Here is a 21,371-nt window from a genome sequence, read left to right on the forward strand (position 1 = left end):
TCAGGGATAAGAAAATATTTATATTAAATATTAAATAAAATATTTATTATTAAGTACTATTTCCAGTCTCAAATATAAAAGCTAATTAATTAATTTAAATAAACTAAAAAATAAGTTAAATTAATTATTTATAATAAATATGTGTTGTATTTTTTAAAATATTCTTACTAATCGGTTAAAACTATCATTATTATCTTAGAAAAATAGATAAATATAAGAGACAAAATGGATTAAGATTTTATATTAAGGACTAAAATAAAAATTAAACGATATCTTATATTAAGAATTGAAAATAACATTAGGCTTTTTCTATTCTTTTTTATGGTTTTTTTGGCGTTTTAGACGAGCACACATTAGTATTTATTTATGAAATAATAATAAACACGATTGCGCGGGGAAGAGCTCCGTGAAGAACTGGAGGGAAAGGCAGTTTACCGGGAAATATTCAGTGTTCGATCTTGAAAAAATTAAAATAAAATAATAGCCCCATCTCTCTCTTTATGCTTTGTCGGATTCGCATTTGTTGAGGCAGCCGAATATGGCGGACTTCGGTTTCAGTCTCCTCCACAATTTCGAACCCATGAGGTACGTAAATATATGTCGCAAAGCGGCACATAATTGTCCTTACTGGCATATCCATGCGTCTTGCAATCCTAAAATATCGCCACTTGTTGGATCGAAATTTGAAAATTTCTTCGTCTCTGTGACTTTACCGTTTCTGGCTTGATCTCGAGAGTGCGCCAATTCTTGGTATCAGCTACTTTTGCCTTCAACTAAGAACACACGATTGGTTTATTGATTTTTACGATTAATTAGAGTTCATCGTATGAGGTCTGGGGTCCGTTTCGGTGATCATTGAGAAGTTGGAAGTATAGGGGTAGGATTAATGTCATATGCGTTTGACGGCACCTACAGTGGCTCTAAGGTCTGAAATGTGGTAGCATTCTGATATTGGTTCAACCAAAAGCTATGGGCAGTAGAACTACATCAGTTCTTGAAGTATGTTGTTGTCCTTACTGAGTAAACGTTCATTGGAGGTTGATTCTAGGTAATTGACCCTGTAAAGATTCGCATGTGTACATTGCCCCAGGTCATAACAGTGCTTGTATGTTCCTATGTCGTCGCTCTACTTAAAAATTCAACTTGAATTCATTGTTTTACACCCTATTTGCTGGCGACCTGCCGTATCCCTCCCCCCTTCTGGTATTTAAGAAACGCTCGGTAATGTTTTGGCTCTTTTCTTCTATTGTGCCAATGAGTACGCATCTACGCCTGCAGGGATTCATATGGATTTGCATTAAGACCTCAACACGCACAAAGTTACAGACAGTATGCTTCTATCTACAAGGTATCTGTAACTTTTGTTTATGATTCTCAGTTCTTCTGTATCAGGTTTAATATTTCAATCCCATAAAATAAAGGCAAGTGCACCCATTTTAGCAATATTATTAGCCTGTAATCAGAAAGTTGTGAGTTTTCTTATGAATATTTTTGAATAAAATAAATCCATTTGCTTACAAGTTACAATTAGTATAATAAAATTTAACACTCCCACTTTTGACTCAAATAATTGAAATAGTGACAAGGTTTTTGTTTAACTGGTAATGACGAGATAATGGCCACAATGACCAGATCAAAATAAATGACACCAACCTATGAAATTAACTTCATCTCGTTATGCTTGATGTCATGTCTCATATGAAAATAAAATTCTTCTTGTATGTAACTTTTACTGGAAAGACGCATATTTTGTGTACATGATATCAGGAGGAGGAAGGTGAAAGGGCGGATAAATGGAGAGGCTTCCTTGAACAGATAGTCAAATCATCTCAATCATGTTCTTCTGAGAATAAGCTCGAAGAAATATCTAAAGCTAAGGGTAGTGAGATTAAAGAAGGGACAGGTTCCAGTATCAGGAAGTCTTGTGAAGGGACTGAGTTAGAAGAAGAGGTAAGCGCAGAGAGGGTAAGTGAAGGAAATGATTTGAGTTTGGAGAAATATTGTGAAGGGACTGAGATAGAAGAGGAGAGAGGTGCAGAGTGGGTAAGTGAAGGGAATGATTTGAGCGGGAGGAAGTCTTTTAAAGGTACTGAGATAGAGGACGGAACAAATCTAGAGAGGCAAAGAGAAGCAGAGGAGTTAAGTGACAGGAGGGCTGCTGAAGGTACTGAGATTAAAGAAGGGAAAGAAGGGACAATTCCAGCAAGGGTTAGTGAAGGGAATGATTCAATTGGCAAGAAGTCTGTTTCTGATGGTTCATCAGCAAGTAGTTCTGAAAAGGAGGTGCACTGTCCAGAAGAAAGAAAGGCCCGTAAGGTTCAAACCTGGAATGAAATTAGGCCTTCTCTTGCTGCCATTGAGAAACTCATGAGTAATCGTATCAATAAAGTAAAGAAAATTGAAGTTGGGCAGACAAATGTTAAATATGATAATTTTCCATCTATAGAAGAGTCTAAATGTCTAGAAGTGGTGTCTGAGGACGTCGTTGAGGAAAAGGCCTGCATGCAAGAGATGCTAGATAGCAATATCAATGACTTGAGGGAAGGAAATGCTTTAAAGGATCATGACTCACCTGATTTTTACTCTCAGCTGAAGGAATTGGAGACCCTAGTCCAGGGAGGAGTGCCAAAGGATCTCAGAGGAGAGGTATAATTGATGTTTTCTAGTTCATCAAGCCACTTCTTATTTTTATGAGGGGTAAAAATGCAGAGTCTTCTCTACAATGTTGTTATTGTAGGTATGGCAAGCATTTGTAGGAGTGAAGACACGTAGGGTGGAAAGCTATTATGAGGATCTGTTGGCTCAAGAAACTGACAGTAGTGAAAGGAAGGAGCAGGATGATTCATCTGGTGCATTAGGGAAATGGAGAAAGCAGATTGAGAAGGTCATTAGCTGCATGCGCCTTGGACTTTATTTTGATTTGTAGGTGCTGTTTCTTTTGCTTTACATTGCAAGCTGGCTTTCTCCTTAGAATAATCATACTTTTTATTCACAGGATATACCAAGAACTTTCCCAGGACATCCTGCTTTGGATGAAAATGGCAGGAATTCCTTAAGGCGTTTACTCCTAGCATATGCTCGGCACAACCCCTCTGTTGGTTACTGTCAGGTAACTGTGGTCCAATATTTGTTGATAAGTTTAGCTGCTGCTACATCGTTTTCATCTTCAATGGACTTTTTATATAATTTCCTTCTGAAGAAATTATTTTCTACAGAAGCCAGAGAGTTTAAATAAACTGAAATAGTTGATGCCATTGGGCAAATCAAACATAATATACCTGGATGTTCTTTTTGGATATTTTCCTTTACTTCAATGGAATTTTTGCCATTTATGATTAATCTAGCCTTTATATACACTCATCAGGCTCTGGCAAGGTTATAATAGATATCCCCTCTCTTTTTGGGGAGTTATGTTAATGTTATTCATCAACATCTTTATTGGTGGTAGTTATCATTGTTGTTGTCATCACCATAACCATTGTCATTATATTTTCTTGTTATCAAAATATCTGCAGGCAATGAACTTCTTCGCTGGTTTGTTGCTGCTTCTTATGCCCGAGGAAAATGCATTTTGGTGAGTTTGAGAAACTTTTCTCATGTATTTTCCCCCAGTAAACCCCCCATTCCAGCATAAATAGCTCTCTGGTCTGGACTATATTTAAATAGAGGATGCTTCCGAGCAGACATTAACTGTTTCAGGGAGCATACTTGCGTTAGGTTTATCTTTTGGTAATTGATTGGAAGGAACACGCAATTTTTAAAAATAATTTTTAGTTTTCCATGAACTCATTGTATTTCTTTATACAGAACGCATGGTTTTGTCTTGTGTTTATGAACTAATTCATTTTTATGGGATCTCAGGGCATTGGTGGGCATTATTGATGATTATTTTGAAGGTTATTATACAGAGGAAATGGTAGAATCCCAGGTGTGGTTATATTTATTCCCGACAGAGTTAATTATTTCCTGAGATAGGGACTTAGGATTATATATTTGTACATAGTTTTAGCTATAGCAGGACTCAGTTATTCATTTCGGCAATCACAGTAGTTTTTGTTTTTTCAGGTAGACCAGCTTGTCTTTGAGGAATTAATGCGTGAAAGATTTCCCAAGCTGGGTTTGTACATATTAGATTTGCTTTGTAGTAATCTTCTTTAATTGGCCTATGAAGCACTTAGGACAGCTTTTTATTCCATTGATGCTTCTGGTGCAGTTAGTCATCTGGATTACTTGGGAGTGGAGGTGGCCTGGATAACTGGACCCTGGTTTCTATCAATCTTTGTAAACATGATTCCTTGGGAAAGTGGTTAGATTTACGTGAAGATTTCTCGCTCTACCTCTCTCTCTCACCCACACACACTCACACTTGCATACACGTTCTTTCTTGTTTCTGCAGTGACCTATAACTTGTTATTTCTAAAGCTTCCGACCTTATGGAGGGTTTTCTCTGTATCTAGTTCTTCGAGTTTGGGATGTGTTACTATTTGAAGGGAACCGTGTAATGCTATTCCGGACAGCCCTTGCTCTGATGGATTTATATGGTATTGAATTGTAATTTCCTGTCCTTGAGTCTGAGCTGTGGAGAATAATGTGCCCAGTAAATTAACATCAATGTTACAATTTTTTATTTCTTGCTCTAGGTCCTGCATTGGTTACGACAAAAGATGCAGGTGATGCAATTACTCTATTGCAATCACTTGCCGGCTCAACATTTGATAGCAGTCAGCTCGTCTTTACTGCTTGTGTAAGTTTTCTAGCTGTGACCGAGGCCAGATTACAGGAACTGAGAGAAAAGCATCGGCCATCTGTACTAGTTGTTGTGGAGGAAAGGTCTAAAAAGGGGCGAGTCTGGAAGGATTCCAAAGGGCTTGCATCTAAACTGTACAGTTTCAAGCATGACCCAGGATCACTGGTAGAAGAAATGAAAACCAATGAAGGAAATGATATGGAAAATGTTGGCGACAAATCACAGTTGGAATCCCCTTCCTCCAACTTGGATGAACTGCTCAATAGCCTCAATGTTGATTCGGAAGTAGATTCTCTTCCAGATCTCCAGGAACAGGTTGCTTCCTTTACATGTTACCATTGAATTAGTTGAAATTCATCTTCCACTAAACTTTTCTTCTCTTAAATTCATCATAGAATTTTATTCATGACATGAAGGTTCGTTTCCTGTCTTCCTCCAAAAAATTCAGGTCATATTGGATTATGGTAAGAGTGTCTTGAACTGCATACAATACATTGAATAATCAGATATTGCATATTCTGGTCTGTGAATAAATTTTCTCTAGGTCATAGCATGCCTAAATAGTTAGGTTAAACATTTTCTCTATAGTTAGATATTGTTTGATGTCTCTGTTCACATCATATTAGTTTATCCACTTCCACCCGAAAGATTGAAAAGGCATCACTTGTATGGTTATGGGTCTTCTTCTCTGTAAGCATCTAGGCTTTTCTTGGTCTTTTAATGGTTGAGATTATTCCTCTGTGCAGGTGGTTTGGTTGAAGGTCGAGTTATGCAGAATGCTAGAGGAGAAAAGATCTGCTATAATCAGGTTGTCAAGTGCTGCATTATTGTTCTGCCTATGAATTTAATTTTGTTTTCTTCATTTACAATGATGATTGTCGACCTTAAAGATCTAATACTTAAACAGAAGTTCATTGTTCATTCTTTTTGGCATTTGATGTCCTGTTTTCTATTTTTGTTAACCACTCCGCGCTGCATTCTTTTCCTCTTTTTGTTGTTCATGTAGAAGTTACAACAAAATCATGCCTTATTAAGGTCATGAACTAATCTGTGTGTGACCCCGTCTTTTAACAGAGCGGAGGAGCTAGAAACAGCGCTTATGGAGATGGTCAAGCAAGATAATCGACGGGAACTGAGTGCCAGGGTAAATCTAACATTTGGATGAATGCTATGCTTATTGAAGATGTTAAAACAGAAAAATACCATGTTCCCTTGCCCTCTTACCTTAAAAATATTTGAATCATTAAAAGATTTAAATACATATCTAGACTTATTACTGCTAATGTTGGTGTGCAATCAGCTATCATGTATGAGCCCACGGTATTCACTAAGTTATGAATACATGTATATCTGAATCAATAGTGTTGCCATGATCCATGGTGTTTAATGTGAACAGATAAGGAAATAAAAATTCAATGCGATATTTGATTTCTTAATTCTCTCATTGGCGGAGAGGACTTTTACTTATTCAAGAAAACATGCTGCATGGTCTAGGAAAAGCTAGTTCAATTCAAGTATAACTACGATTCCATTTCTTTAAAAGCTTTGATAATCAATTGACTTGTAAGGTTTGCAAATATGTTCATAATCATCCAGGTCGAGCAATTAGAGCAGGAGGTAGCTGAGCTACAACAAGCCCTTGCTGATAAGAAATTACAAGAAACCGCCATGCTGCAGGTTCTGCTGTGCTCCTGTTTTCTGCAGCGTCTTTTCATAAGTTTGACCCATGAAAAATAATTATTAAAAACCAGAAGCTTCTTCCTTGATAGCGCTAGTCGTCCTTCTTCATGCAGGTGCTAATGCGGGTAGAGCAGGAGCAAAAGGTTACTGAAGATGCTCGCAGAAGAGCTGAGCAAGACCTTGCTGCTCAGAAATATGTAGTTCATATGCTTCAGGTAACCCCACATATAATCTTTGGGTGATCTTAGTTAATTGATTGATTTTCATGTTTACTATAGATCAGAGTTCAGTTCTGAATTGAAAATTTGTTTTGAAAAATTTTTGTTGACAAAATCAGCTGCTCGATTTGCTCTGCCAGCCAACTTGCGGATTTTGTCCTTCACTTGTATATCATCATGACCGAGAAAAATAATTATTATTTTTATTCTACTAATAATCTGATCAGGAGTCGGGACTGTCTATGGTTCCATCTATAAATAAATCTGACCCTTAAAATTTTAGCCCACTGACATCTGATTTTATTCATTTAATGGCAATTGCTTAGTAAGATCAGGTTCATCGAGCATATGTTGTTTCATGCCTGATGCTGCTCTTCTGTAGTTTCATGTGCAACTATGTAAAATATTCCAGTTTGTTTTTACAGATGATTTTGGATGCAAGTATGAGTAGTTGAGAAATAAAGAAGCTGAACTATTGTAAATCAAAGTATATGAGCTATAAATTTTCTCTCGACAATATCATGGAAATGGAAATATTCTTTACATTTCGTTGTATTTATTTTATAATGTGGTGTGGATGAACGTGTGGTTGAACTTCATTATTTCTCAAATATTGTTACATAATATCTTTTCCCACTTCGTTTCTATTGTAATAACCCAGCACATGAATCCATTGAAGAGCTTTCGAATAATATGGTTACATCTATTTCCAAGAGAAAGTGATCACATTGATTTGAGGATCTTGCTCTGAAGACACGTTGTATTAAATATCTTACAAGACATGACTGTATCCATTCCCAGTATTATACATACGCAGGAAAAGTATGATAAAGCCATGGCATCGATCAAGGAGATGGAAAAGCGGGTTGTTATGGCTGAAAGCATGTTAGAGGCCACCCTTCAATATGAATCTGGGCAATCGAAGGCACTTTCTCCAAGGTGCTAGTTTTTATCTATCACATATATCAATTGAAAATTAAGGATTGTGGATTGATACATGCAACATTGGACATGCTAATTTTTTGTTGACATCAAATTTCATAATAGTTTCTTGAACCTATACCTTCACGTTTCAAAAATACCATGTGTCAATTTATTGTTGGGAACAGGCGTTCCTGTATTACTCAGTGCGTCCATTCTGTTGCACTGAAATTTGATGTAGGTCACAGGGGTTTGCCATATTAATCACATGATTTTTAGCAGCTTCTTGTACCAAGAGCAAGTTGCATATTATTAGAAACCCCTTTCTCTCAGATAATTTCATAGAGCAAATTTGTGTAGGGGCGATCGGTTACCAAGCCCAAGAATTGAAATACCCCCGCCAAAATTACGTCTACTAAATTTTGGACTGGGTTGGCGTGACAAAAACAAGGTAATATCTATTTTTCCATTCTGTATCTCCCAGCAAGTGACCTAGTGATATTCAAGTATTGCTCGTGATTACAATTATGAATTGCTAAATCTAATTCAGAGCATACCCAAATCGATGGCGTGCCAACACGAATTGGTTTTTCCTTGATACCAAATTTCACTTAGATGCACTCTGTACTTCTTATGCATGTTTGTAAATGTTGTTGTAAAATTGTTTCTCGTATATCCAATGAAACAGGGCAAGCCGACTAACGAAGAGGAATGCAGCGAAAGTCAGTCTAACGACGAGGAGCAGACGCCGTCACTACCAGCAGGGAATTCCATAACCAAGGACAAGATGGATACATAGCAGTGCCATCTTGACTGATTACATGGAAATTCACCCTTTTTTTCAAATTATTACTACAGCTCCCTTCGGTAATTTGGTGGCTATGGTGTCTAAACCGGGGGAACTATCCTTTTGTATCATCTTCAAAATCCAATGGATAAATTAATAATCTATCCTGTTATCTACTTTAGTCAGTCGTACAAATATGAGCAGTTTTGGCAGGGGAAAAACTTGTATGCAGTTCTTTATCGTTGTTATTATATTATTTTTTTAAAATTAAACATGGTATGTGTATAATAAATGTATCATTTTTTTAAAAAAATTGAATTACATATTTATCATGTTTTTATAAGAAGATCCGTTTTATTCGTTTTAATTAGAGAATATGATGACATTGCCATAAAGAATTACATAGCTTACTCAATTTTTTTTTTTTGTAACATGATAATCACATGCGTTAGCTGTTATTATCGTCATCAATCACTATACACAAAATTTATGGAAAGCCACTCTATAAATGATAAATAATGTAGAATATAATGTCCAAATTTCACATCTCGTTCTACCGTATTAAAGCAAATTTCACCTATAAAACGTTGAAATTTGATATCCTTTCCATAATTTAATACATACCATTCAATATATCTTGAACTGTATCCGGAGTCTTTTTGCTATTTATTTATACTCTTCTGGTTTTTAATATAAGATCTAATTATTAAATTGATTTTTATCTTAAATATAAGACCTATTTCTTATATTTATCAGTTTTTTTTCAAATTATCTTTATGGATACTTCCTCAACTATAATCAAGTAGAAAAGGAATGAAGGATATTAAAAAAAATGATTATGGTGTTTTAGAAAAAACATGTCATATTATTATAATTAACTAATTTACTTGACTTCTTTAATTTAATCAAATTAGTTAAATGGTCTTATATTAAAAACATGTGGAGTATTATCTAATTTTAGTGAGAATAAATATTTCAGAGTACTACCTCCTGTCTTAAATAAAAAGACTAGTTTCTAGTATAAATTACATTTCAAATTAACTTTTCTATCTAGGACGCGACGTAATATTTTATAGGAAAGAAAAATTCATTATAACAGTTGAGATGTAAAAGTGGTTCACCAGATAACTACCAAATGAATTTGACCCTAAATATAAGACTTAATCTGCTTTGTCTCTCATATTTATTTTTTTTTCAAAATAGTCTTCACAATAATTGCATATATTAAATGTTTCATCAAATAATAGTTCTAATTAATACAAATCTTTAGCAAAAGTATTTTAAGAAAAATAATAATTATTTATTATAAATAACTAACTTAACTAATTTTCTTAATCTACTCAAATTAATAAACTACTCATTTGGTCCTATTTATAAAGCAAAAAGAAAAAGCATTTTTAATCATATTTATAAAGGACTGAGATTTTTTTATATGAATATACAATTTTACTTTTCATTTATTATTGTATTGATTTTGTATTAGATAAGGATAAAATTAAAAAATTGTTGAATTTTAAATAAGAACGAATAAAACTTAAAAAAAATTTCTTTTGTTTGTATGAAAAAGTTAAAAGTGATTTATAAATAGAAAAATAAATAACTCTTATATTAAAAACCGAATTACATCACAAATAAATAAGAATCCACAGTCACGATGAAGGGGGGAAACAATCTACATAGAGATCCAACAAAGAACTCAACGTGCGAGCTTTCTTTGTTGGTATAAAAACTACTCAGAGCTTCATAACCTACAAATATAGCTTAACTATACAACAGAACCAGGATAAATAAGTAGAAGCAAATACTCCTTTAGAATGTCGATACACGGGGAAGAACTACTGCCCAGACAAGACACTTAAATAATGAACCCAGCTCTTAAAAGGTGACTTGAGGTTAAAAAAACAGGTAGGAATACTATATTGGCTCCGTTAAGGAAATAAGAGCAATTGTGTGCATCCTTGTAACAGGAATAGAACAAAATTTCAGTCTTCTTCTCAACCTATACTCCAAACTGAGAGAACACCACCAAATGACAGCAGGTATTAACGTATGTAAACCTATGTATTGCAGAGTGTTGTTTGAAATATTGTACAGATGATCTCATAACCAGCATTGAGGAGCATGTCACTGCCGCCTCTTGGTTCTAGGAGTGGCCGGAGAGAGGCGAGACCCCTGGAGTGATTGCGTACTTGGGTCATATCTTTGTGAAGCAAGATAAGTCAAAGCTGTGACAACATCAGCTATAACTGGACGCATGTTAGCCTGCTCCTGAACACACATCGCAGCAACTGCAAGGGCCTGGCATAGGCCCCTTGAAGGATACTGACCTTCGAGCATTGGATCCGCCATTAGTGAAAATTTTCGTTGATCTTTAAACAAAGGTCTCGCCTGCGATAAAAATGCCCCACATCAAAATTACTACTTTTATTTTAGCCAAGGTCAATGTCTAAAATGAGTTAAATAATACTTGGAAGCACAAAATTGCCCATAACTCTAACGACTCTACTAGCTTCATTTAGTTACTGGATTTGCCATGGGAATAAAAGCATAAAACACTAATATTTCACAAAAGCATCCAAACCCCGCCAAAACTATGGAAAACTAGCTAGATAAATAAAACAGCATCAGCTCAAGAGGGTAATGCAACCAGAATTATTTCTCTAACCATTGTCCATATTTATTTAGATATCATGCGCTGTTAGTTTTGTTTACGAAGCGAGTAAGAACCAAAAGTGATCAATTACCACAGATTTTCAAGCATGGGTATGATTATCAGTTATGCAGGTAAAACTTTACAAGCATGATAAATGCGTACGGGCCTACCCCTTTCCATTCAACCAGGCATATTCACCGGAAGGTCAACCTGATTTTTTGACTATTTCCTATGCTCTCCAGTAGCTCTTGACTTATCAACCAACCCTATTAGATATGACAAATGGAGAAGTTACTTACCCATGCCACAAGATTCTGTTCTCCCGCAGCCTTTGAATTGTCAATAGCTTTCCTTCCAGTAATTATTTCCAGAAGAACTACACCAAAGCTATAGACATCTGATTTCAGAGTCAGTTGTCCTGTCATTGCATACTCTGGAGCACAATAACCGTAGGTTCCCATAACCCTCGTTGACACGTGAGTGTTCTCCCCAACTGGTCCAAGCTTGGCCAAGCCAAAATCAGATAACTTTGGATGATACCCTTCACCAAGCAAAATGTTTGAGCACTTCAAATCTCGGTATATGACAGGAGGGTTAGCTTTGTCATGCAGATATTCCAACCCTTTTGCTGCCCCAGCTGCTATTTTCATTCTTGTATTCCAGTCGAGACACTTCTTGCCAGGAGAAACATCTGTAAATCAAGCATTTACCTCTGATCATTATCTACTGGGAAATAATGCAAGTTTTAAAGAAAAAATGTTTGTAGTTCTGGATATAAATACCATGCAAGTGGTCTTCCAAGGACCCTAATGGCATATATTCATAAACTAAAAGCCTTTGATCTCCATCAGCACAATAACCAATGAGGCTGACAAGGTTAGGGTGGTGTAGTAGACTTAACATCAACACTTCAACTAGGAATTCTCTATTTCCTTGCAGCCCATTTCGGTCAAGTTGCTTAATTGCAACAACCTAAATCCAAAACTAGAAAGGATGAATTACGTTGCTGACTTAAACTACACTGATTTTAACCTGAAATGCAAAAAGAGAAAACTCAAAAGCAACTACTTTGACAACCAGAATACAGCAATGCAGAAAAGGAGAAAATGATTTATAACAAGCAAAAGTAGGCTTCACAGCTCTATCCTGCACTAGACGAGCTAAAAGATAATTTGGAATCAAACTTACCTGATTATTACTTTCCAAGCGCCCTTTGTATACTCTTCCAAAACCTCCCTCACCCAGCAAGCATTCAGCTCTAAAATTTCTAGCCGCCGTAGCCAACTCACGAAATGTGAAAGTCTGTGCTGCTATGTGATCAGGGTTCCCACTTTTAGAGGTATCCTTGGAATTTGTAGATGAATTCCTCTTCAACTTCCCTGTACACATGTTTAAACATTTGAGGGGGAAGATGCAGGAGCCACGGGATGTCTAGTTTTGACTTCTAAGAGCGTTCCAAATCCATTACTTGGAATTATGAAAACAGTACAAAGCCCCTTTTATTGTCCAAGTCCAAAAGTAACTAAAGATCATTTAAATCTCAACCACAAACTGGTTCTGCCACAAAGGACGCATCGCTCGAAACCACATCAGTAAATCAAATTTAAGCCAGAGACATTTTATAAACGAGAGCATCACTAGGGCAATGTTGCAAGTAGGAAAACTGACAGTAGTACAGGGAAATTCACTAGCTCGGGGGCTACTGTAAGTTGTAGCTAAGAGCATCACCTATTTAAGACATAGATCAAAGGAATGCATCCAATATAAGGATTGAAATGAAAGAAAAATCCCTGAAATTTGACTCTACTCTTGATGAGCATAAAAGACCACACGAATTGATAAAAACTAACATATTATAAGTATGTAGATTTCGGCCCCAAAAGAAAAAAGTGATAAGACAGGCTAGCATAAACTGCCAAATCCCATGTTTCTTCATCTGGGAGCTTAGCATGTCGTGAACCGCAATCGGGTAAACCAAAAACATAAACAAAACTCCTCAGTTTTGATTTTCGCACGAAATCCCAGAAAAAGCAAGCGATTAATCAGTAGAAAATTCATATGGTGCCCCAAATAACTTCATTAAGAAGACGCGACAGAAATCAAGTGAAAGCATGATTGTCACAATCATGAACCTTTTGAAGGTTCTCTTTTTTCCACGCTACAATAATTGTGTCAGTCAGTACCTGGGGCTGCTTTTATCGGATCAATCATGTTCTCCTGCACCTCCGTTTTCTTCGTCTGCTTCTTTGTCTTCTTCTTAGTGTTTGAATTTCCAGAACAGGGAATCCAACCCATGTTTCACTATTCCCTTCTTTCTCTCCAGAGACGCAGGTACTAGCTGAAAAATCGACTACCCCGATTCACAGCGTGAGACTTATAGATGACCCGACACTGACCACAGGCTGCTCGGGCAACCACAATTGGAAAAGAACCTGCTTGGTTCTTGCCTCTCTCTCTTTCGGCCCCGCTATTTTATCGTTTCTGTTCGGGAATTGTCTAGTGCTTGTCGTATTCTTTTCAAGTAAAATTTTTTTTTTATTTCCCCCCGAAAAATCGTCATTGGCATCATTTTGGTCGGACAAATTCAATGTTTGGTGTGAAAAGAACAAGGAACGGTCCAATGTTCTACGAGTTGGATTGATTCAGTAAAGTAATAGAGATATCATCATATCAATTTGAAATTTGCTGACATGTAATCAGATCAAATTACAACAAAATTAGTCCTGATTAAATTGATTTATATTTATGTTAATTGCATTACATTAATATTTAACCTTATTCAGGCAAAAAAAAAAATATTTAACCTTATTTACATTAGTAATGAATTTTTTTTTTAATCTGAACGTTAGTAATAAATATTTTTCCTGCGAACAAGTTTGCTAACAAATAGAGGATTTAACTCTCTCTCTCTCTTGTTTTTTTTGAATGAGTTTGCTGCAATATTTTACTGAAAAAACATTGCATGTTCTTCATCTTCTTCCTCTTAGCATGACAATTTAGTTAAAAGCTTGACATTGGTTTCAATTAGTTTTTGATTGACTCCTTCAAACAAAAACGTCATTAAATGATGTCATCCGAGTACATAATGCTTCCGCATTAAAATGCTTGCATTGCCAAAGCATCAAACATTGACTTTTCTATTTGTTTATTACTCGCATAAAATAGCATGCTAACCACTACGGGAAAAAAAGAGGGAATAACGAGATGCTTGCTTCTATGGTTCTTTGAAAAAAACCATGTCTAAATCTAATATTGCAAAGGTAAGCCAATCATTGTACTTTTGTGCTCCTCTGAAGAGTTCAACCTTCTACAAAAGAACTGGTCTGACTACTAACAGCTGTGGACAACGAGACATTCCTATAATCATCACAAGGTGGGCCTCATAAACCATACCATTTTCAATACCAACAGAAGTTTCTCCCTGCCGTTCTAAATGAATCTGATAAGCAATTTGTAGATATTCAGATAATTAATTTAGCTAGTTGTTTTGTTAAAAACGTATGTTGATTTTTCTGAAACAGTCTCTTTAGTTATTTATTTATATTAGAACAACCTCTTAGTGAAAATTTTTAATATGTGCAATAAATAGTAATAGTTGAAAAAAAATTACAATTTTGGGAGATAAAATAAGATATGAGATGAAAGTTTACTTTCTAATTAACCCTTAAATTTAGAATGGAAGAAAATGGTTTTTTAAGGCATTTGTTGTTTTCGTATAGTATCATTTTTAACCACTGGCTGGTTTCTTCAATTTTTGTCAAAAGAAGGCAAGCAAAAACCAGAGCCTGGATAAGGTTGCCACCTGAAAGGTCCATAATCAAATAATTTCATAAGTGGGGCAATTCCTGTTTGTTACTATTTCACATTAATTCATCTCGCCGACTAACCTTAAAGGGAAAACATGTTTCATTTCTTTTATTCTTTTCATTAAAAATGTGTCATGTTTCATTTTCTTTTATTCTTCTAAGATTTAGTAAATGCTGACAGACATATTAACTAGCTTCTTCAAACCATCAGGGGACAGCTGGCTACCATTAAAAGCCAAACAACTTTAAATTTTAAACATTTTGACCTCATGTTTTTATGTCACTCCACATTCTATCTCTCACTTTATTTCTTTTTTGCAAGAAGTAAATAAAGATAAAATTAAAAAACGATTATTAAATATTTTACAAGTGATTTAAATTTAGAACAAAAATATCCTCTATAAATAATTTGTAATAAGAATCGGAGTGTTTATATAATAATGTAAAGAGATCATTAGGGCCTTAGGGGTGATAAAGTTGGTCGGGCCTTCCGAAGCAGATCCGAGTAGCGCGTTGAAAAATTTGTCTAGTCACAAGAAGTGCCGAGCACAATTTACCATATTAATCAATTAAATTTGACCTTTTAACATATAATTTTAATTTATAAATATAATGTTTTTCAGACATTCATATGCTTACGAGTTAGGACTTATAGTCCCGTTTAGTACGAAGTAGTTGAAAATGAAAAATAGATAAGAATTGCAATTAAAAAAATAATTAAAAAAGTTTTTAACATAAGTAATTGCTTGTTACATGAGTTTAAACAAACTATAAAAATAGGATTGGGAAATATTACTTCCCTCCATAGTATTCTCCAATCCCACATATATAAATTTATCTAATTCTATATAATAAGCAATCTCTTATACTAAACATTATTTTCTTAATCTCAATTCTAATCTCAATCCCTCATTTCCAACATTTCGTACCAAATAATACCTATCAGTAGTTATCAAGCAAAGCAACCTACGCTTGGAACAATCGATACATGTATTTCTTTTATTTCGCCCATAACCTGTTCCGAGGCTATTCACAAACTTTTTAGGAAAAAAGAAAAGAGAAAGAACGAACGATGAAGTTAAACCATGTAAAAATTAGATACCTTGTTCTTCCTATAAATATGATCTAAAATAACATTTCAATCCCTAACTAACATGCAATTAACGTTGTCAATAACATATCCAAAACAAGTAACAAATACACTCAGCAAACGGGATAATTGGGATAAGAAGCCCTTAAAACTTGATCCACAGTTGAACCAAATGAGCAAAATGAGTTCACCATCAATTCTAAATAATGAGCTAATTCTTACTGACAAGAACATTCAGACAATAGGGTACACAACATGCCTTATAACACTAAAACAGCAAGACAAATAAATATAAGGCATCTTATAAACCTCCAGATTAGCGGAGGGATGGTAGACCTGAAAAATTAGGCAAGAGAGGAAAGAATCTACTGATACAGATATCATAACAACATCTTATATGGTCATTGGCACCATAATACAAATTCCATTTTCATATTCCAACGTCGTTTTCTGGTGAACTTGAAGACTGCAATAGTGGATTCTACCGTTCTTTCCCCGTTGAAGAGCTATTCATGGCTTGACTTTGTCAGAGGCCACAGCACCTACAGTTTTGCGTGGCATCTCATGGTTGTGTTTCCCCTCATATGTAGTGATAAATGCTTTTGGGTCATCAATTGATTTTTCCACATGTTTACGGGCGCTGCACTTTATGTTAGTGCATCTATAATAACTTCTGCAATACAAATTTGAATTGCATCAGAAGCTGGAAAACACACATAAGTGAACAAGAAAGCAAGATTTTGGGTTTTGCCCTTAGAACAAGAAGCAAGTATGAACCTGGGATGTGGATTGCCCTTCACCACCTTCTGCCCATATTTCCTCCAGCGAAAGCCGTCCCCAAGTACTTCAGAATCTGTAGAACTCTGAACCACCACTTGAGGCTCCACTAAACCTTCCTCTGCCACTGCTACTTCATTGGATTGATTCTCGTTTTTCCTGAGTGAAAGATCAACTGCGTTTATTGAAAACCTGATGATAGACATCAATGGAATTGTCTGGTACTTCAATTGACTACAATGGAAATAAGCTGATTCTCGTTGAATTGGCCTCTTACCTTCTTTTACTCTTTGGTTCATCTTCCGCCACTTCATTTCCCTTGCTTCCTTCCTCACATTCCTCACTTTGAGCATATGAATTCACAGGGCTTCCTCCAGCCTTGACAAGATAGCCTGATTCACTCTGGTTCTCTATTCTATTTTCATTCTTCTCACTGTTAGGATTACCCCATAGATGCTTATTATAATTAGTATCTTGACCCAATCCATCCGACACGATTCCTGATCCTTGTGCTCCAGCTGAGTTGCGCTTAGGAGGCTGAGGCTTCGAATGGTTGTGCTCCCCTTTATACACAATTTCTGCAATTTGCCCATCAAATGATCTTTCAACCTTCTTCTTCACTGGACAATTAGGATGCGTGCATTTGTAATAACTCCTTGGATACTCGCTTCCTTTAACTTGCTTCTGCCCATATTTCCTCCAGTTATACCCATCATAACAAGGTCTATCACCACCATTACTAGTAGATGGCGAAGTTTTCTGGTCCTCCTCTGGGGCCTGCTGTACCACCTTGAAACATTCAATTGCCAGATTTGATTCAGCGCCTGGGGTGTTATTATTCTGATGATTAATTGAGCTCAAATTGGTCCTCGGTTTCTCCTGATTGGGATGTTGAAGCTGCTGGCTATGAGTGGTACTATAATTTCCCTTAAGTGAATGAAAAAAAGAAATCATGAACTCAACCACGCATGAACAACATCGTATTATTCAGAAATCCATATAAAACTGACCATATTTGCCAGCAGAGAAACAGTGGCCTTGGAGACAAACTTAGCCGTAGGCTTGTAAACAACTGTTTGATTAGTGTCTGATTTATGACTTTTGTAAGATGGGCTTGCCTGAAAATGCCAAAACAGCCACATATAGGAAATCAAGATTCAGGAAGTCCAGAAATAAGCAGAGTTTGTGTTTCAGACTATTGAAACTGAAAGTTTACCTCAGAAGAAATAAACCCAGCAGGGGGCGGGCGATTCACGGCTGGCTTGAACCTCACAGTCTTCGGTCTAATGGCTGAAACTGTGGCTTGAGAAGATTCAGGAGATGGAGAGGCATTGATGGCACCTGCAAGTAGCTCGGAGAAGGATCTCAAAGGGGGGCAACTCGGCCTTGAAGCTACTGGTTTAGCAACAACTACCCTTTCTGCTTCTTTAACATCCATCCTCAATTAGTAGGTTTTTTCTTTAAAGGTATATCCTCCTTTAAATTCAAAACTCCTGGCTATTGACGCTAATATCGAGCAGAAAACTTCTCATGGCAGCAGTTTCTGTTAATATGGCTCCAAACTGGCCCGAGGTGAAAATAAACTTCTTCACAGCCGAAACTGTAGGATGATATAATTAGATGACATAATATATATATATATAGATTAAAAAATATGACTCATGTTACAGAGCTGATTAAAGATAGAAAAAGTGCATTGAACTATAATTTTGTAGTTAATTATGTTTGATGATAATTTTGGTGAGGATCTTAACACCGCTACCACCTTATTCTTTCCACAACCGAACCAACTTATAAATAGCAAGCGTTCCGCAATTTTGTATTTACATTCACAAACAACCATAAATAGGCATCATTTTTTGGTCGTAGACAGAGAGTATACAAGACATGAAAAGTTTTGTTCCTCTTGAGCTTTTGTTGCTCTGAAGGAAGGAACGGACGAGCAAGTTGTTAGCTTTCAGTTGGGGTCATCAAACCGGGAATTTCCAGCTTCCTGATAACCTTTTACGTTGAGCTGCGTGGAAAGTCAGTGAAAACAGAAACACGAATTCAAATCTAGTCCTAATAATGATTAACGTTGACCATACCATCTCTGGTAAGTACGAACCAAGACGTATTCACAAGCACCCGACACTCAGATGAGGAAGTTCTCAATCTACATCCACACACTAAAGGGAAGATTTGAGGGGTCTAAGGAATGAATGAACCATCTAGACCTTTGTGGCAGCATCCTCAAACTTCAAGTTGGGAAACATTGCTCACAACTGGAGTCAAAATATTTGCATAAATGAAAATATGAATCAGTTGTCCTCTCCGCAATTTCCCAAGCTTATACTGCAGTTCCATGTTTGGAGAAATAATCGCCATTTTGTAGGTCTCTAACTTACAGAGAGGCATACTTTCAGTCGTATCAGTTGAAAATCCCGTATATGGAACCATGCAAAGACCGCAGGTCCTCAAAATGTCACAAAAAAGAACCAAATCTCAGCTCCAACACGGAAAAAAGTTTCCTGGTTTCATCAGGGAATTGTCTCTTCTAAGTGATTTTTCGTGTTATCTGTGTAATGCCATTGAAAATTATAAGCAAAGAGCACATTCTAAATACAAACGAAGCAGTTTTCTCCCTCCATGGCTTTGCTTTTTGATTGGGATAACGCAGAACAGAAAAAAACTAGGAGCTACAACGACTGTCTAAAATGGAGCCAAAGGGAGGAAAATCAAAATACTCTAAACAACTAATCTACTTATATAATCCCTTCTTCCATACACCAGAACTTGAGTCAGTGAACATGAAATATGCAGAGCCCAGGAAAGCCAGAGAAGTATGCACAAAGCATAGACATAAAAACCTAACACTGGAGTAGTAATATTCTGCTTTCCTTCTAGCTTCACCCTTTTTCAAACTGTTAGTTTCTTCCAATTTAAAAAAAAAATTTAAGGACTGGAAGATGAAATAAGAAGGAAAGAAGTGGAACTAACCAGAAAGTCAAGAAGCTACCGGAAAGCGTTTAAAACTGAGTTCAACCATCTGCATTTCAAAGCCCAGAGTTTTATAATGAAAACTAATAATCGAAATAAAAAACATTTTGACATAAAAACCCATAAATGCCTCAAGAGCACATGAATTAGTTAGAACCCTGAGAAGGCAACAACTTACGCAGCTCAACATATACTATTACAAGGGTTCTTGTTCTCTTTCGTGCTCTAAATTTCTTAGAATCCGGAGGCGTCCTTCTACATATACAAAAACGATCAGAGGGAAGGGGACCATACTGTTGTGGGCTTCAGAAATTCTGAATCCAATTGTTTTTGGATTTTTATGAAAACTGCCACCTGTTAAAATTGTTCACTAATTATTGATCTTTTTAAAAGAATAAAACTTTCATCATTAATTAATGATCAGATCGGGAATTCTGAAATTTGGGATTGGTGGTTGGCAGCTGGAGCGTAGAAGAGCCGACCCCAAAACGAGAGGTGAAGGTCCAACCAAATTTTTCCTATGGAAGCTTGAACCTCCGAATTAGCACCGCAATACGGAGGGGAGGGAGATGTTTCACGCGCACAGGATGCGCGTGTAAAGACACTCGAATCCGCTTGGGTCAGAATCTGACTTTTGTCGTCCCGTACGTAGCCGTTTGCCCGTTTCTGAGCCTTTGCTTGAAGCTAACGCGCCCGCTGTCTAACTTTATGTTGGAGATTAATTTGTCCTCACTGCTATGAAGAAAAAATATTTTTTAGTCTTGTTTACGAAGTATTGAGAAAAAAATATTTTATATGAATATTTAATTTTATCTTTTATTTATTATTATATTAACTTTATTTATTGAGGTATAATATATATTAAATGATTTTTTCTACAAACGAGATTTTATAATTAGAACCAGAGGTATACTAAAATATGTTGAAAGTGATTTATAAATAAGACCAGAAGAGTATCTTACCATAAGAAAAGGTAAAAGCACCGTTTCATTTAATTTTATGTTATTTCACCGTCCTAGTTAAATAATCTTCTAATCTTATTTATAGGATATTTTCAATATATTTTACATAGATCAAGAAAACCTTAAACTGTGTTAAGTGGTGTTTGGATGGAAACAAAACTATAGTTTTAGAAATGATTTTACGGTCTATAAAGTAAATATGTGAAGAAGTTTGTCAAAAATATTTTAAAAAGCAGTTATGGGCATATCCAAGTGCCCTCTAACTTTCATTTAAAGTACAATGACTTTCCAACCTTCCTTCTATTTAATATATATATCTTTTAAAAAATATGGTAATTATATAACTATAATAAATGAAGGAAAAAATAACATATTCTTAATAAAAATTAAATGAGGTGAGTTATGAAAATAATTAAAAAAATCTTCTACCAGGGGAGTATTAATTTTTGGTAATGTTGCTTACTTGCTTTCATTTATATATGTGCGCGCGCATATGTATGTTTTACCAGAACATTCAGTTTATTTATATGAAACAGCTAATATTTTAGTCCAATATAATAAGTCCGTCTTTTTCCATGCATGGCCAAAGTTTTTTTTTTTTTTTTTAACCAGCCATGACCAAAGTTAGATTCTTTTAATCCTTTAAAAGAAAATGCTTCTTCAATTCTAAATATAAAACTTATTTTATAATATAGTTTATTTTATAAATAAAAGATTCATTTTATAGTGTAATTTATCTTATAAAATGGGT

The 21,371-nt window shown here is 35.7% G+C and overlaps 3 protein-coding genes across 5 annotated transcripts; 1 reads left to right on the top strand and 2 right to left on the bottom strand.

The window, feature by feature from the left end:
* Positions 1–620: 620 nt before the first annotated feature.
* LOC114732793 (GTPase-activating protein GYP2) lies at positions 621–8,666 on the top strand. Of its 2 annotated transcripts, none has more exons than XR_003739031.1 (18): positions 621–1,048; positions 1,279–1,348; positions 1,768–2,646; positions 2,738–2,884; positions 2,996–3,109; positions 3,516–3,574; positions 3,862–3,928; positions 4,066–4,117; positions 4,214–4,306; positions 4,458–4,541; positions 4,641–5,062; positions 5,494–5,555; positions 5,822–5,891; positions 6,344–6,424; positions 6,541–6,642; positions 7,447–7,584; positions 7,849–8,017; positions 8,255–8,278. XR_003739031.1 is itself a non-coding variant. In XM_028920132.1 (18 exons), exons 1-18 carry the CDS (start codon positions 1,002–1,004, stop codon positions 8,363–8,365), a joined length of 2,673 nt encoding a protein of 890 aa, XP_028775965.1. In that variant the 5' UTR covers positions 622–1,001; the 3' UTR covers positions 8,366–8,666. The 2 variants fall into 2 exon arrangements, 1 of the variants encoding a protein (XP_028775965.1); XM_028920132.1 differs by having other exon boundaries at positions 622–1,048; positions 7,463–7,584; positions 7,927–8,017; positions 8,255–8,666.
* A 1,298-nt stretch (positions 8,667–9,964) lies between these two features.
* On the bottom strand, positions 9,965–13,467 carry LOC114732796 (probable serine/threonine-protein kinase PBL7). The gene is made up of 5 exons (XM_028920134.1): positions 13,190–13,467; positions 12,195–12,385; positions 11,789–11,978; positions 11,306–11,697; positions 9,965–10,741 (listed from the first exon to the last, which is right to left on the bottom strand). Exons 1-5 carry the CDS (start codon positions 13,299–13,301, stop codon positions 10,478–10,480), a joined length of 1,149 nt encoding a protein of 382 aa, XP_028775967.1. The 5' UTR covers positions 13,302–13,467; the 3' UTR covers positions 9,965–10,477.
* A 2,561-nt stretch (positions 13,468–16,028) lies between these two features.
* Positions 16,029–20,048, bottom strand: LOC114732816 (WRKY transcription factor 44). Of its 2 annotated transcripts, none has more exons than XM_028920178.1 (7): positions 19,837–20,048; positions 19,659–19,707; positions 17,896–18,279; positions 17,690–17,797; positions 16,957–17,606; positions 16,680–16,871; positions 16,029–16,575 (listed from the first exon to the last, which is right to left on the bottom strand). In XM_028920178.1, the coding sequence occupies exons 3-7, from the start codon at positions 18,115–18,117 to the stop codon at positions 16,413–16,415; spliced, it is 1,335 nt and encodes a 444-aa protein (XP_028776011.1). In that variant the 5' UTR covers positions 18,118–18,279; positions 19,659–19,707; positions 19,837–20,048; the 3' UTR covers positions 16,029–16,412. The 2 variants fall into 2 exon arrangements, with proteins under 2 accessions (XP_028776011.1, XP_028776012.1); XM_028920179.1 differs by having other exon boundaries at positions 16,680–16,838; positions 19,837–20,029.
* Positions 20,049–21,371: the final 1,323 nt, after the last annotated feature.

This window comes from Neltuma alba, unplaced genomic scaffold (assembly GCF_004799145.2).
Source record: "Neltuma alba isolate B1F8T4 unplaced genomic scaffold, ASM479914v2 tig00012937_pilon, whole genome shotgun sequence".
NCBI lineage: Eukaryota > Viridiplantae > Streptophyta > Magnoliopsida > Fabales > Fabaceae > Neltuma > Neltuma alba.